The 18,805-nt window shown below is 33.9% G+C and overlaps 1 protein-coding gene across 2 annotated transcripts in view; it reads right to left on the bottom strand.

The window, feature by feature from the left end:
* LOC123674766 (flotillin-2) overlaps window positions 1–18,805 on the bottom strand; it is a 374,288-nt gene that overhangs the window by 10,834 nt on the left and 344,649 nt on the right. For both annotated transcript variants that reach the window (XM_045609835.1, XM_045609836.1), the window contains exon 2: window positions 12,892–13,188. In XM_045609835.1, coding sequence (XP_045465791.1) covers window positions 12,892–13,188 — 297 coding nt within the window. The remainder of the gene's footprint in view (window positions 1–12,891; window positions 13,189–18,805) is intronic.

The following is an 18,805-nucleotide window of genomic DNA, read 5'->3' as shown; positions in this document are numbered from 1 at the left end:
TTACACTTTATTAAGGCGAATGTAAAGCCTTGGCTATGAAATACTTGGCGGGGGCATTATATCTATATAGTGCGTTTATTGCTAGTAAAACAAACAGCTATTAATTACTCTAGGTTTGTTGTGTACAGAGACGATATTCCTTGGAAACGAATTGATAGGGTATTGTGAAACCACATTTAGAGTTCAAGTTGTAGTTAGTTTATTATGTTTGTTGAACTTGCACAGGACGCACATGGTTACGGTGCGTTATAGCCCTCTTGTGCTAGCAATTCAAAGTAAATAGCACTCCTTCCGAATATGTTCCGAGAATTTAAAGAGGGATCTTGTGGAATGTAGTTTCAGTGGGTTTATGTAATAGGTTATTATTTTTTTATTTCCTAAGATGAGTCGAAGAATAGTACCTATACTCGAAAAAATTCTCAGAACACTATACTTATAACGGGTGTTTTTTTTCGAGGTAAATAACTTTAAGTTGGCATTACTGTTCAAGATGGCGACCGATTCAACAGCTGTCAAGTGATTTATTTTCAGTTTGGTTTGGCAATTCATCATGAATAGACTCACGCCTGAACAACGCTTGCAAATAGTGCAATTTTATTTCGAAAATAATGGTTCTGTGCGGAATACGTATCGCGCACTACGTCCATTTTATTTTGTTTAGCGATGAAGCGCACTTCTGGTTGAATGTCTACGTCAACAAACAAAACTGCCGCATTTGGAGTGAAGCTAATCCTCAAGTGTATGTCGAAACACCGTTACATCCAGAAAAACTGACTGTTTGTGGGCTGGTGGAATCATTGGTCCGTACTTCTTCAAAAACGATGATGACCTGAACGTTACAGTCAATGGTGATCGGTATAGAGCCACGATTACTAACTTTTTCATTCCTGAATTGAACAACCATGATGTCCAGGAGCTGTGGTTCCAACAAGACAGCGCAACATGTCACACAGCTCGTGCCACAATCGAGTTATTGAAAGACATGTTTGGTGACCGCCTAATTTCACGTTTTAGACCTGTGAATTGGCCTCCAAGATCTTGTGATTTAACACCGCTAGACTACTTTCTGATGTGGGGCTATGTGAAGTCATTGGTCTATGCGGATAAGCCACAAATCCTTGACCATTTGGAAGACAACATTCGTCGTGATATTGCCGATATACGGCCACAAATGTTGGAAAAAGTCATCGAAAATTGGAGGTCCAGATTGGACTACATCCGAGCCAGCCGTGGCGGTCATATGCCAGAAATCATATTTAAAATGTAATGCCACAAGATTATCTTGCGGATAAATGAAATTCATGTCAATCGAATAATCAATCGTTGTTTTATTGCAATTTAAAGTTTTATAGCTCTAAAAAAAACACCCTTTACATTCACGAAGAATCCAAAAATCAAAGTAAAAAGGCCAGTGTACATAGTTGAATATTCCGATCCATATACATTGAAGATCACGAAATCGAAGGCAAAAAAAAGCTTTTCGCCACAAAATTTACCCATACGGACTTGGTGTTTTGATCCATGTAACTCAATAATCATCACATTCAGGTTTAAAAATATACATAGGAATTGGGAAAGTGGCATATTGGCTACTTCTTTGTAGAAAAAAATTGTAACTCTGGATTATACAGAGTAATCACAATTTATATTCAAACATCAACTATAAATAATGGCCAAAAACTTTCTAAAAAATTAATGATAAAATTTGAAGCACTCGTGGTATTACTTTTGATAATACTAAAAAATGGTTTCGGAACAAAAATTTAACAACAAATTTCTTCCCAACATAGATTATTCATAATAGCTCCGCTATTCACTTGTCATATTTAATATTTATTTTCCTAACAAATTTCTAATGGGTTCAATGAGGAAGCAATAAGTATTTGTGTAGTTTGCATAATTGAACCGAATGCAGGAAATGAGAAAAAATAATCGAATAATGAATAAACGATTCTTTACTTCCCAGTAAATTTAATTCCGATATCGATAAGAGCATTGAATTTCAGAGAAACACCTTCATTTGATCGACATCAATAAATGCAGTTGAAAATGTTGTTAATCACAGAGTTCTTCCACTTAAGTAGATTGTACCGATCACCAAAATTATCTTATCGACAACACCTGTTAAGAATGTCGTTTCATAAGATCATCTAGTGATTTCTAATATTGCGTTAGTAGATGTAACAGTGTCAGATTTGCCGGAAGAACACCCATGAGTCACTTACAACCTTCACCTAGTGGTCCCGTTAACGTTAAATGCAATTGGTGGCTGGTTGTTGGTCTAAAATTTCGGACAGCCAATTGTTATGCGGTAATTGCACTATATATGTTTTTTATCTCAAGGAACTTTTCCTTGAGAGACCAGTTAGTGAGGTCAATTGAATGAAAATTACTGTATGTAGTCCGAGGAATTTTGAATGGTCGAAATGGTAAATGAATAAGATTCAGAGTAGTAGAAGTTTAATTTGGAATCATTCATGAATAACTTTTACATTGAACATGTTTAATCCTCTATAGTGACCAGAAACATATTTTATATGTCCTTTTTCAACTTTTTTATTTTGATAGTACAGTTAAGTACATATTCAGGGCATTAGAAGATTTCAATTCAAGATTTTCAGCGTCACATCAATATAATCACTACAATATAAAGGGTGTTTTTTTTAGAGTTATAGAACTTTAAATTGCAATAAAACAACAATGGATTATTCGATTGACATGAATTTTATTTATCCGCAAGATAATCTTGTGGCATTACATTTTAAATATGATTTCTGGCATATGACCGCCACGGCTGGCTCGGATGTAGTCCAATCCGGACGTCCAATTTTCGATGACTTTTTCCAACATTTGTGGCCGTATATTATAATAATAATAATAATAATATAGTTTATTCAGAAACAACAACAAATCCAGAAACAAACTTAAAGTTACAATATCGGCAATAACACGGCGAATGTTGTCTTTCAAATGGTCAAGGATTTGTGGCTTATCCGCATAGACCAATGACTTTACATAGCCCCACAGAAAGTAGTCTAGCGGTGTTAAATCACAAGATCTTGGAGGCCAATTCACAGGTCCAAAACGTGAAATTAGGCGGTCACCAAACGTGTCTTTCAAAAAATCGATTGTGGCACGAGATATGTGACATGTTGCGCCGTCTTGTTGGAACCACAGCTCCTGGACATCAAGGTTGTTCAATTCAGGAATGAAAAAGTTAATAATCATGGCTCTATACCGATCACCATTGACTGTAACGTTCTGGCCATCATCGTTTTTGAAGAGATACGGACCAATGATTCCACCAGCCCATAAAGCGCACCAAACAGTCAGTTTTTCTGGATGTAACAGTGTTTCGACATACACTTGAGGATTAGCTTCACTCCAAATGCGGCAGTTTAGTTTGTTGACGTAACCATTCAACCAGAAGTGCGCTTCATCGCTAAACAAAATAAAATGGACATAGTGCGCGACACGTATTCCGCACAGAACCATTATTTTCGAAATAAAATTGCACTATTTGCAAGCGTTGTTCAGGCGTGAGTCTATTCATGATGAATTGCCAAACCAAACTGAGAATAAATCATTTGACAGCTGTTAAATCGGTCGCCATCTTGAACAGAAATGCCAACTTAAATTTATACACCTCGAAAAAAAACACCCGTTATAATGCAAAAAGGAAATTCTCAAAAGAAGCATATTGTTTTTCTCACGGAATTTTTTTAGTATTCAGAAATAAAAGCAACTGAGAAGTTTTTGGCTGAAGTAACCGGAAATTTACGAATATTCCATAGGGACTGTTTTAATTCCAAGGACTGTTGAGATAATATTAATGTAAGCATTTAATAATACATTAGTCCTATCTCAGGTAAACTGAACATTTCCATTGTTATCTGCAATACTGAGTGAATGAACATATTTTGTAATAAAACTGCGAATCATCATGAAAGAGCTTTATATATGAAAACCTCTGCAATAAAATAATCAATAGTATTCTGAAATATCTTCTGAGACATGTGACAATACCTATGAATTTGATCAATGCAACTATCAAAATATTGTTTTTCTACATTCATGCAAAAAGCATTTATTGAACTATATTTAGTGGAAAAAGAAGTTCTTTATTGCACTAGTGCAATAAAGTTTTTATTGCACTCATCTGTCATTCTATTTCAACGTGCTGTCATCATGACAAACAAATATTTCAGCCTGAAGGAAATAACGATGTACAGTTACCAAGTACTAGTACGTTTACAGCAGTAACAAATCAAGAAGTGGATTTAAAAAGTACTTCACTACGAAATATTCATATTGAAAATTGCACCAATTGTTCATTCACTTTCAACATTGAGGGTAAAAATAAAGTTTGAGTTAAATTGTTCGTAACGTATTAGTTCCTGTTTCAATGCAAATCGATATTAATAATAAAGTATTCAAGTTGCGCTTTTCATTTTCCTACACCTTGTGCCGCACATCAATAAATCATTTTTTGCTTTTTGCATGAACGTAGAAAAAATGTTGTATGCAACTCGTGCAAAAATTGTTTATTGCACTTGTTGCATAAATAACTATAAAATGATTTTGCTTGGAAAATAGTTATAAAATAAAAACCTAAGACCACTTCACGTTGTTGGGTCCATCAAACTATTTCGATAGTCTGAGTATTTTGATTGTTTTATCTATTCAAATCAATAGGTTGGCTAGTTTATGTCCTGAAAGCTCTAATGAATACCTAAAACATACTTTGTTGTTTTAATGATGATGAATTTGTACATTTAATACATAGAATGGATGTTTTCGATTCGACGCTTCGTTATTTATGTTTGTGTCTTGATTTCCTTGGTTACATGTCCAAACAATTAATTCAAAAATTTATCTCGGCAAAATTTACCTTTTTTTTTAGTTACGTATTTATTTCAACTTTAAGAAGGGTGGATGTTAAACCTATAAACCCATAAAAAAATTAACAATTCATGTGGATACGAAACAAACAAAAACGAACAAAAATGAGAGCAACAAAAAGAATATTATCTTCGAAATTTAATGCAGGCCTCTGATTGATGCATTTTACAATAATCACAGTTGTCGTTTTGTGGAACTTAAAAATGGAGTAAAAAATATTTTGAAAGGGATAGATATGCAAAAAATTATCATCTCCGCAACTGATGGAAATAATTCTTTGTGGTAGGGAATGTACTTAATGACAGGTTTTATGAAATAAAACGATCAAATAAAACGATCATTTCGTTAATTCAGTTTTAAATCTATGGCGGATACAAAAATCAATTGAAATTGAACAGGAATTATTCGATTAAAATAATCATTACAATGAAAATTGTGAATTCCGCATAGTATCAAAGTATTATAAGTTTCAGAACATTTTGAACAAGGATTTTTCTGATCGATTTCGTCCGAAGATAGTCCAATTACACTCTTTGGCCGGCTTGATCTTCAACAACAGTATAGGCTATAATTTTGATCAAATTTATATAATTTTGAATCGAGGTTGGTCCCAAATTATTCGGTTGAACACACTGATGAAGAATTCAATTGGCATATGGCAGGTCGTCGTGCAAACGATTATTCTCGGAAGCAAAATACCAGAGAATTAAAATTTACAGTATGTTCAGGTTGTGATTATCTTGGTAGAATTTGCTAATAAGCGAAATTCGTTCAAGGGTTCCGGAGCTGAAGTCAAATAATTTTTTCATGGGTATTTGAAAAATATCCATCTGGTCGAATTGGTTATTGGGAATTTGTATGAAACAAATGTTCAGGAAAAATTTTTTGAGGCTAGTATCATTAGAAGATTCTTCCGGTTGAAATTTTGGTATCCTACAATCTTTCTGTCAGATTTCATTGAAAACTAGTATGAATTTGAAGATAATCGATAACAGGAGGTCTACAAAATTTCTGTACCCACATAAGAATGCAGCTTCTACACGGGACAAAATATTGGATCTGATCTGATAACCTTGTCAAAGAAATGGAAATATGCGAAAGATGCTAAGAACAGAATTTTCATGGGTTGTCGAGATTGATGCCAAAAAAATTTTCATAAAATTTTTAATTTACAATTAAAAGATCTATTTCATCTGAAATCGTCAATTGAAATGATTTGGAAAATTATCCCAAAAAATTAGCTCACGACATTAGGTTATAAATTTTCAAGAAAAAGGGTTGTAAAAAATTAAAGAAATTCTTACCATGTAACAATCGCATAAGTGGCCCCAATGGTTAAAGTCAAGTTCAATGCTGAAAGCCACACGATTTCCATGACACAAATCCTATCAACATAAAATTGGCACTGCCGAAATTCAACAATTCGAAAACAACATCGATAAATGAACAAGCAGGTAAACGCAGATGTGCGACACAATCATCCACTAATTCTTCGACGGTTTAAACCTCCTCCACAACGTGCTTCTGTACTCCAAATCCCCACCAGGCTGCGTCGAAGATGAGAAACAGGCATCAATTGTTTACTTCCAAGCGCGAGTGCAATTCCGAGATATGGAGTTCGCAACAAATTTTCACTTTGCCGGCTGAATAGACATTCTAATGGAAACTAGAAACTGTTCATTGAATATATAGATCATGACTAAAGATTGCGTGTAGTTCAGGTTCATATCGATTGAAATATTTTTACGTACATATTATGCGTACTGCGTAATTGGTGTTTGGAATGCTTAGTTCTCATGAGGAAACTATTCAAATTATATATAAACAAAGTTGTTTGTTACATCGGATCTTGTTACTGCCCAGAAATTTCTCAGATCTTCTTTTTGTTTAAGGTCCGGAATTTACATTCCCTTCGCTTCTAATTGCATTTCTCCTTATTTCTGCTGTTGTCTGATCGGTAGACTTTCCTCCCTACTTCATGTCACTTTTTTCTTCTATTTAGTTCTTTGAAAGATGTATTTCCTCTTATCGTTCTTTCTTACTTTAATTTGTATTATCTTTCTTAATTCCTTATTCTTGTGCTCTTTCAGCGTCTCTATTGTCTTCTTTCTTTGTTTGTTGACTATGTCTTCAATAGTTTCATTTTTCAGTTCTTCTCTGATTTGTTGCTTAGTTATATACCATGGGGCGCCAACCGCTGTTCTTATTACTGAATTCAGCGTACTTTGCAACTGATCATTATTATTGTCCTTCGTATTGTATCAGGTAACTCCTGCATACGTAATGCTTGGTATTAGTACTATTTTATTATCTTCAGCTTGTTTTGTGAAGAAAGTTTACTTCTAGAGTTGAGCAATGGGTACAATCTGCCGTGCAATTGCCTTGTCTTTTTTCTGTTTTCTTCTATCTGTTTGTTAAAATTCATTCTTTCATCCAATATTACTCCCAGATATTTTGCTTCCTTTTTCCATTCTATCGTCTGGTTTTCTATTTTGACGTTTCCTGCTTTCTCTTTCTTTACTGTTGTTCCTCCGAAGTAGATTGCAACTGTTTTCGATGTGTTCACTTTGTATCTCCATTTCTTGAAGTATTCCATCAGCTCAGAAATTTCTTATGTTGTTTTACTTTTGGAATCATTCAGGGTGAACCGAGCCCCCCCCCCAAAAATATTCCGGGCCCCCCCTAAAATTTTGTCAACCCCCTCTAGAATTTGACATACTGAGGCTCGAATAATTACAAGATCAGCAAAAAATGAATTTGACTCAATTTCTGAAACAAAGATGCTAACAGTTCCCCAAAAGTCGGGCTTGGATCCGCGCCTGGTACATTCCATAATTTTTACCCTTTTTCCGAATACAAGGTTGTTATTATAATAAATTCAAATTAATTGTGCAAATTGAAAAAAATCCTATATCGGGTGTCACAAATTCGTTTTCTAGTGAGAGGATCTCAGAATTCCTTTGAACTAAAAAAAAATGAATGACACATTTTCGATCTCGATTTTTTGTAATAGAAATTATGGTTTAAAAAACACAAGTGTGTATTATAACTTCAAAACTAATGGCAATAAAAAATTAGTGATTACACCAATGGATACTGCTAAAAGAAGTGCCTCTAGGATGTTTTCGTTTCAAGTTAATAGCACCAATTATAAAGAAGTCATCAGAACTTTTCATTTAACGCTATTTTCCAATTTTCCTTTATAGCCTGAAGACAATTGAATTCATGAGGTTGCGGTTCTCACCATATTAATTCTCTCAACAATCGACTTCGAAAATGTGCCATTCATCTTTTTCTAGCTCACCCTATATATTGCGTTTCAAAAACTTCTCTATCCATTTCTGAATATATCACAATGGGTCAGTATTCAGGTGTTTTAATTTTTTGGCACACCGTTTTTCGATTTTTTTTAAACGAAAATGGAAAATTTGCTTCAAAATAGTGGCAATATTCTGAATTAGGTTTTACAGCACATCGTCCAAGTATGCAAAACTGTTCCAAGTTCTAAAAAGGTGTTGTGATATTCAAAATTCATATTTAATTGCTCATATTCTAAATGGAATTCATTAATTCAGAAAATAACTTCCTATGGGCATAACCAAAAAAAATCGAAATAACTGAAAACAAATACTGAATAACCATACCAAACATATGAAAGGCAAAACTAAGGATACACAGAATATTTACATGGAATTTTCGAAATGGTTCCTTTATTTATAGAATACATATTTGCTTCCTTTTAGTACCTTCAAATGAGATTTGAATTTTGCTTCAAAATACGTATTCCTCGAAAATAATTGCAATAAGATGTTCTCTAATCCTGATTCCTACTTATGGATTTTAGTTTTCAGATGTCCCCACACAAAATTATATCTAGAGGATTCAATTCAGGAGAATTCTGGATATATTCTCATATACTTAAAAAAAATCATATCGGCATATTCGACATGAGTAAACAGATGTGGCATGTTGAAATACACTTGTGACATATTATTGTGTCAATATTCATATTTTGTTGTTTACGATGATGGTAAGATAATCGGATCTTTATTTAGAAGATTTATTCGCATATCAAGTAATTTTCTAAATTAAATGATTTCATTCAGAATTGAGCCATCAAATATAAATTTCTGATTTGAAAAAACCATTTTTGAACTAAGGAACAACTTTGCATCCTTGAACGATAGAGATTTTGTATCTAATTCAGATTATTATCACTGCTTTGGAACGAAATTTCGGTATTGTTCTTCTTAAGCAAAAATTTCTGAGAAAACCGGATGTATCTCAAGAATATTAACAACAATTTGATAATGACTCATTGTGGTAGATCAAATGATCGATATTTTGGTTTCTGTGCCTGGAAAAATGAGAAAAGGGTAGACAAACGTGGACCTACGATGGAAAAAAGATCCTGGAATTTTGACCTCAAAATTTGCATATGGGGGTGCCAACTTCACACGCAAATTTTGAATGGTCGATTTTTAAAACACTTCTACCCACAAAATTTCACTGAAATATTAGTTTTATCCCATTTTCTGTTTGAATGTTCTGATGAAGCAATCGAAACAAAAGTTTAAAATTTTTGTTTTATACTACTACATATTCAAATCTCAACTAGAAATGTAGCGATTTTTTCCCGATATTCTTTCGATCTTCTTTATAAACATTAAATTTTGCATGGAGGTCGACATGGTTATAATATTAAGGAAATCAATTTTTTCAATGGCCTTATCGAGGCAAACCCAAATTTCGTACATTAATAAACCTAACTGTGGTATTCAAGGGTATACTCTACCATTCTCATTAGGATGTTAATTGCAGATTCATTTTGATTCTGCACAGATATCGCTTGATCGATATTGTTTCAATTTTTGGAATATCCTTGGCATGGGAGTCAAGAATAAACTGACTGATTTTTATCACAAAAAAAAATTTCTCAAATATTGCAATGATGAATTTAGAAATTTTTTCATTATCATGGAATTACTATTTTTTTATGAAACACTTGAGCCTATTTTATGAGGTAATATTTTGAATTTTTTGTATTATGGAATTCATCATTGAAATATGACTGAAAAAACTTTCAATTTGTGAATTATTTTTTGCAAAAGATCGGCGAGTTCATTCCTAACTGACATATGAAGGTTTCTTTCAGAAATTGAATAATGGATCAAACGATTTCCGCAAAGAATCAAAATGAATTTGCACTAAAGAACCTAGTCAGAACTCGAAAAATTTCAAGTTACAAGCTCTTCTCTTTCTGGAGGTATTGTGTTAAAGGCCGGACGGACGTAATTGAATTCATTATCAGTGTGTAAAACCTTATCGTTTAAGACCACTCCCGGCTCAAAATTTGAAAATTGAAGGCTTTGGGGTAGAGTTTAGCTTTTCGACTGAAGTAACGGACTAGTAATGAACTAGTCAGTCATAATATATTCGAAGAATATTGAGTGTACTGTGTACACGAAATCTCTAAAACCTTGCATGGTATACCAAATACAAATTCTCCAAATGACACTTTTCAATGTCGTTACAGTTAAGTAAACTGATTCAAAATTCTCCAGACATAAAGAAGTAATTGAAGACAATTGACTAATGAATCACTTTATTAAATTACGTGTAGGTCACTATCAAGTTCAAGGTTTCTGAATTGAATCTTCCATCTATGTGACGTCTGGGTCAATTCGTGATAATATAATGGATTGAACAGATGAAATCTTGTTTCGTAAGACCAATGTCGTTACGTATGAGTCTATCGTAATATACAAAGTGTTGTGAAAATATGCTAAGACGTATTGAAGTAAATTATTTTCAGTATTAGTTAAATAACAATATGAATTTTAGAAATTTCATTTCTCATTTTTAGCACTCGCTGTCCCAACCGATCATTTCGTTGTAAAGTCTGAAATTTTCGATTTCAACAAGCAATGGTCTTCACTGATGACTAATTCGTCCTCAATTTCGATTATGTCTATCCAACCTTATACATGATAAGTATCGAAAAGGAGAAGAATACTTGAAACTTGAAAATGTGAGGTGAATATTGAAAGAGAGGTTTCCAACATTTCCGTGACCTATAAAAAACTCATTTCATCATCTATTCAAAATTTTATTATGATCTCATGATCCGCCACAAAATTCCAAAATTAAGGTACTCTTTTCCACAGTGGAATGTCCTATGGTTTTTCAATCTGAGGGGACAGTCCACGATGCCTTGATGTGTTCCTGAAGTAGAAGAAATCAGTACGCAAAATTGCCGCCATAAGTAGTAAAGGGTGTTTTTTTTAGAGCTATAAAACTTTAAATTGCAATAAATAACGATGGATTATTCGATTGACATGAATTTTATTTATCCGCAAGATAATCTTGTGGCATTACATTTTAAATATGATTTCTGGCATATGACCGCCAGCTCGGATGAAGTCCAATCTGGACGTCCAATCTGGACGTCCAATTTTCGATCCCAAACGAAACCTCTTGATACTGGTCTTCCATGAGGACCTTAATTCATGGTGACCGTTTGTCGCATATTTCCCGGACACCCTGTATAAATATATTGTGAATGAAAGGTAAGAATCCCGAATTTCCGAAAGTAGTTTCTACATGAGGTTGTAACGGGTGTTTTTTTTCGAGGTATATAAGTTGGCATTACTGTTCGAGATGGCAACCGATTTAACAGCTGTCAAGTGATTTATTCTCAGTTTGGTTTGGCAATTCATCATGAATAGACTCACGTCTGAACAACGCTTGCAAATAGTGCAATTTTATTTCGAAAATAATGGTTCTGTACGGAATACGTATCGCGCACTACGTCCATTTTATTTTGTTTAGCGATGAAGCGCACTTCTGGTTGAATGGCTACGTCAACGAACAAAACTGCCGCATTTGGAGTGAAGCTAATCCTCAAGTGTATGTCGAAACACCCCGTTACATCCAGAAAAACTGACTGTTTGGTGCGCTTTATGGGCTGGTGGAATTATTGGTCCGTACTTCTTCGAAAACGATGATGGCCAGAACGTTACAGTTAATGGTGATCGGTATAGAGCCATGATTACTTACTTTTTCATTCCTGAATTGAACAGCCATGATGTCCAGGAGCTGTGGTTTCAACAAGACGGCGCAACATGTCACACAGCTCGTGCCACAATCGATTTATTGAAAGACACGTTTGGTGACCGCCTAATTTCACGTTTTGGACCTGTAAATTGGCCTCCAAGATCTTGTGATTTAACACCGCTAGACTACATTCTGTGGGGCTATGTAAAGTCATTGGTCTATGCGGATAAGCCATAAACTCTTGACCATTTGGAAGACAACATTCGCCGTGTTATTGCCGATATACGGCCACAAATGTTGGAAAAAGTCATCGATAATTGGACGTCCAGATTGGACTACATCCGAGCCAGCCGTGGCGGTTATATGCTAGAAATCATATTTAAAATGTAATGCCACAAGAGTATCTTGCGGATAAATAAAATTCATGTCAATCGAATAATCCATCATTGTTTTATTGCAATTTAAAGTTCTATAGCTCTAAAAAAAACACCCTTTATAAGTGAAAATATTATGGAGGCTGCACATTCAATTCGAATCGCGATAAAATCAACCGCATACGTAGGTATATTGATTTCACTGCTTCATTGCTTCATAGAAAACAGCAACACGTAATACATTTCTATCCGCCAACTAGAAATATTAGTTGCATATGTAAGGTGCACATTAATTGGTGAATTCACTCAAATATACAGAATATCTATTGAAAACGAATTCCATACCGTTAGTAAGAGTTATTAATAGGTAATTGGTTTAATGATTAATTGGCATGTAGGTTATTAAGAGAAGGATTTTCATTCAATCAAAGTAGATAATGATGGTTGATAGTAATCACAAAAAAATGAATATTTGGATTTTATTATCATCATAACCTTCATGTTTCAGGTAAAAAAACCTATTTTCAGCATGAAAATTTTCAAAAAAGTGTAAACTCACCTAAAATAGCCCTCAAGTGGCCTTCCAGGGTCTGCAAAATGGTACCCTTGATTTCCTTCACACTTTTACCTAAAAACTGTTCGGAAGCAGTCTGCAATAGCTCATCAGCTTTCATGATTTTGCACTGAGCCACACCGGTGACCGTTAAGGGTACACCCTGTGCAGTTTCCACGCTCTCGCAGCAAGGGTTCAAGGTCATGACCTCTAGTGACAGTCTCTGGACGTCTGTCACTAACCACCATGCCCATGCCCATCCTCCTACAACAGTGACTTTCTTGGTAGAACCACAACAACCACCTGAAATAGAATGAGAATGTTATTGATATGGAATTATATGGAACATAATTAACTTTATCAATAATGAATACAATTATTATGAAATAAAAATAAAAAATATTGTAGTGATGTTACCCTTTATATGAAACATAATTTTTTCAATAATAAAATAATGAAATAATTTTGAAAGAAAAAAAATAATAATATATTAAGGGTACCCTTTATAAAGAACAAACTTTCAAATAATTTTAGCTATTCAGTATTTTCTAAAAAAAATCTAGAAAAACACTGACTCGTTGTCAGTTCTAGTTGAGCGAGATATGTTATAGGTATAGATGGAAGAATAGCCAGATGAGAACAATGTCAATGACATATTATAGCCAAAGAGCTGGAGGTCTGTTTTTCAACCCACCCTCACAAGTTTACAATTTTGATATGTTATTATTTACATATTTTCAAGTTTAAAAAAAATAGTTCCACCTCCTACCGATTGTTCAAGTATCTACCAGAACAGTAGAGTTATGTCCTGGTAAGAGAGTTGCGGTTGCGTAATCAATTCTCAAAGTTTGAAAATGTGAAAAGAATATTTTTTCTCCAATACCACAAGGATTCTATTCTCGATATATTGTTTTCAATTAGCAACTCATTCTTATAGTTGCAAATTTTACCAGAACACAGCGAAGTTGACTAATAGTTTTCTAGCTTTGTGAGAATTGGATTGTTCAAAAGAACTGTTAACTCCCCTACCATGTTGCAAATTTGCTATATTTTAGCAGATAATTGCAACTGTTAAAATGAGTTGGAAATTTTGTTTTACCTTAAACATATCATGTGAACAACGAATATTTTCTAAATATTTAAATCAAGATAACTCTTCTACTATTATCTACAGGACGGATTTGCTGCTCATCAGTAAATATTATAACTCTTACCGTTTGCGTGATATATCTATAATAATAGTCTGATGTATTGGGTATTTGATCTGTAGGGATTGTCTTTTACTAAAAATTTTTATTTTGATTTTTATTAACGTCAAAAATATAAACAAACGTTTCGGGTTGAACCCTTCCTCAATGTCTAAAAATTAATATTTATATTGAATTTTTACCCCACTTATTTTTCTGTGCTGCAGGTAGAATTCAATGTAATTCATTTTAAATACATTATTAGATATAAATATGCATTTGATCTTCTTTTAAAATTCTATATCAAAAAATTCTCCAAACATTATAGAGGGAGGGCTTAAGAAATGTTGTAATTTTTTTCATGGAATTGAGCCCATTCTACTGAAAACAAAGTATACCTGACTTCTGATGCACATAGCAACAGTACATTTCTCATGGCTTTTATCTGATATATCCGGAAATTTTTTCTTGATAAATAATGATTCAACATTATTTTACTGAAAACATTTTTCAGAAACGTATTAAATTGTACCAATAGCTCAGAAAAAACTGCCAAGAGCAGCAGAAATTTATATTCAGTTATTATTTTTGAAAAAAAATCTGTAAAAATGTAAAATTTCTTATAATGAAGTTTTTTCATATCACGTAGAGTATTATCCTTTGTTCTACATTCCGCTTACGTTTGACGAGGTTACTATTGCATTAAATGAGATGCGATTTTTAGCTAATTATTGTAGGTTAGTTTACCAAGATGTCATGTATACATATATGTCAATAAAAAAATAAATAAATGATGATCTTCATTTGATTCGGCATGAATAATCGAGTGATTATTTACATATTTATACTGAATATCAACCTAGTCAATTCTGTGGTCATAGAAATATTAGTTTTTTTCTATATTCTGCTTGAATTTTTTATAGTTCTTATTACATCAACATCACCAAATTCTGCACGAAACTAGAAATTGTTTAGATCATCAGAAAAACATCAATTTTCACGGAAACCCCCACCCAAGTACTTCAGAAGGTTTCTGGGTTTAATACGGACGGACACAACTGAATTGGTTCACGGATTCTTCATCAGTGAAATGAATATTATTGTTCAAAATTATATAGCGTTCTATATGGGTAACTTATTATGAGTAAATTTAAACTCGAAATAGCTCAAGCATACCACGTTTCTCAATAACCTTGAACACTACCCAAAATTTGAACACTTTATAATACACCTTCTTGAAGTTATTTATCATGATGACCCATTATCGTTAGGACCTTTTTGTGGGATGTAGCCCCCTAAATAAGCAATTTCAGACAAACACCACTTATGTTACTAAACATTCTAAACATTTTCGTATCCCTAAATACATAGAGAAGTAAAATATCTAAAAACACTCCTTAAATCAAGCAGTTTGACCTATTTACGCAGGTCAAATAGTCAGTTCGGTTGATTGAGTTCCAATTCTCTGCTTGTATAGAACGTTTATGGCTCACCAAACGCAAAGGTAGGAAATGAATCTCCTGTGAAAGTTATTGTTCCAGGTGTTACTGTTTACCTATGAAGATGTTAGCTACGTGCAGAATCGAACGTAGCCACTTCGAAGAAGTCAAAATAAGTACACTGATTGAAAATTCGAAAAACTCCCGTGCATTTAACTATTATGCACCGTTTTCTTCTCACATATCGATAAATATGTTCACGCATATTTTGGTATATCGATAAATATCTTGTTAAGTAGTTGAGCTACCAGCAATTAAGTTTTAACTGGAAAAACCATAAATATAGAAATTTAAATAAATATAGGACTTCTCATATTTGAATGAGTATGAGTCGAAAAAATAATTCATCAACATAGGAACAGATTTATTTCTGTGAAATTAGAAAAACCATGTCACAAATTTTTTTGACTGTTTCTGAAACGGTGCAACCGAATTGGAAAAGAATAAAAACTTTTTCACTTGAATGATTCATCATACTATTTATCGAGGATGATTATTAGTTCTACCTGATTTAATTGCACTATTCACTGTACTTAATAATATACCTTCTGATGAACACCATGTTCGTTTAATGGATTCGGTCCTTTCTTGATGGAAATTTCTTATAGATGAAATACACTTGAAAGATTAGTGCAAATTGATTTGTTTTATTATTTTACAATGTTGATGAATTTTTGATGAAATTTTTTGATCGAAAACATAAACAATATAATATGTGAATATTATTCCACTCCTTTTAATAAACGTTGTATTTATATTGGAAATAACAATGAAAATTTATGGCGTCACCAGAATCCAAGAATATACAAAATGAAAAAGTTGGCATTACTGTTCAAGATGGTGACCGATTTGACAGCTGTCAAGTGATTTATTCGCAGTTTGGTTTGGCAATTCATCATAAATAGACTCACACCTGAACAACGCTTGCAAATAGTACAATTTTATTTCGAAAATAATGGTTCTGTGCGGAATACGTATCGCGCACTACGTCCATTTTATTTTGTTTAGCGATGAAGCGCACTTCTGGTTGAATGGCTACGTCAACAAACAAAACTGCCGCATTTGGAGTGAAGCTAATCCTCAAGTGTATGTCGAAACACCGTTACTTCCAGAAAAACTGACTATTTGGTGCGCTTTATGAGCTGGTGGAATCCTTGGTCCTTACTTCTTCAAAAACGATGATGTCCAAAACGTAACAGTCAATAGTGATCGGTATAGACCCACGATTACTAACTTTTTCAATCCTGAATTGAACAACCATGATGTTCAGGAGCTGTGGTTCCAACAAGACGGCGCAACATGTCACACAGCTCGTGCCACAATCGATTTATTGAAAGACACGTTTGGTGACCGCCCACTTTCACGTTTTGGACCTGTGATTTGGCCTCCAAGATCTTGTGATTTAACACCGCTAGACTACTTTCTGTGAGGCTATGTAAAGTCATTGGTCTATGCGGATAAGCCACAAACCCTTGACCATTTGGAAGACAACAGTCGCCGTGTTATTGCCGATATACTGCCACAAATGTTGGAAAAATTCATCGAAAATTGGACGTCCAGATTGGACTACATCCGAGCCAGCCGTGGCGGTCATATGCCAGAAATCATATTTAAAATGTAATGCCACAAGATTATCTTGCGGATAAATAAAATTCATGTCAATCGAATAATCCATCGTTGTTTTATTGCAATTTAAAGTTCTATAGCTCTAAAAAAAACACCCTTTACATGAAGAAGTGGAAAGTTTTTATGAAGCTGAAGGCATAGGTATAGGTTACAAAGTGATTAATGACATAGGTGTTCAATTCCATAGCAATTCACTTAAAAATATGAGTTCAACTGAGGAAAATTTATGGATTATTTCCTCCATTGTGAAATAGGCCAATAACAGATCAATATTTTTCTCGTGAATTAAAAACAAATACTGTTGCTATTCAGGAATAAATCTAGCCACAAAGGACTCAACCTTTGAATCTACCTAAATGGATTAAAATATCGTTATATTTTGATAGTTCAGCTCATTCGAATTCCAAGGAAAATAATTAATCAAATGATGATTAAACAATAGGTATAATTTTACTTATGGAGTAGAAAATTAGAATTATTGTTTGAATGGTATGTTCGCTCTTTGTGGTCGCCTCGTGGGACATTTATTTTGGGTCAGATTTGTGGGCGATTTCGACCACGCGTTGCGTTTGTAGTCAAAATCGGAAGGAGTGGATTGTGTGAGTGTTTTTCTGTGTTTCACTACTAATTTGCTACATACCACAGGCCAACAACTAGAAATCTAAAAAATACGCAGTAAGGATGACCCATTTTGTTGTCAAATTGACAAAGAATTACGGTGCCAATTTCAATCCTCACAGACGAGAAAATAAGAATAAGATGTATCGTGTCTGAAGGAAATTTTTCATACTGGGGTTTGTGATTTTCTCTCTAAAATATTTTCAACCTCAACAGCTTCTGTTTCTATTGGAAGCAGAATACTTACTACTTTCATATTCCAAATGGCACACCCAGTATATTATTGCATCATAACATAGCTTATTGAATGATAATTTCTGCAATATGCCATTCATGGATATAAACTCAACGGTTTATGAGTTGCTGATATTTTTATGAAAAAAATGGATTGTGACGACGACTCACATATTTCTGCATACATTTTTTTTTTCGAAAAAACCATTTTCAATTCGACTGTTTGTGTTTTGGACCAAAAATGTACAGAGTGTTTATGAGAATGCGACCTGGTTTGTTCATAAGCATCCAGAGATTGTATAGGGTGTTTTTTTTCGACGTATATAACTTTAAGTCAGCATTACTGTTCAAGATGGCGACCGATTCAACAGCTGTCAAGTGATTTATTCTCAGTTTAGTTTGGCAATTCATCATGAATAGACTCACGCCTGAACAACGCTTGCAAATAGTGCAATTTCATTTCGAAAATAATGGTTCTGTGCGGAATACGTATCGCGCACTACGTCCATTAGCGATGAAGCGCACTTCTGGTTGAATGGCTACGTCAACAAACAAAACTGCCGCATTTGGAGTGAAGCTAATCCTCAAGTGTATGTCGAAACACCGTTACATCCAGAAAAACTGACTGTTTGGTGCGCTTTATGGGCTGGTGGAATCATTGGTCCGTACTTCTTCAAAAACGATGATGGCCAGAACGTTACAGTCAATGGTGATCGGTATAGAGCCATGATTACTAACTTTTCCATTCCTGAATTG

Source organism: Harmonia axyridis, chromosome 3 (assembly GCF_914767665.1).
Source record: "Harmonia axyridis chromosome 3, icHarAxyr1.1, whole genome shotgun sequence".
In the NCBI taxonomy this organism is placed as follows: domain Eukaryota; kingdom Metazoa; phylum Arthropoda; class Insecta; order Coleoptera; family Coccinellidae; genus Harmonia; species Harmonia axyridis.
Note: the sequence above shows the minus strand (reverse complement) of the source record. Positions and strands in the feature narration are given on the sequence as shown.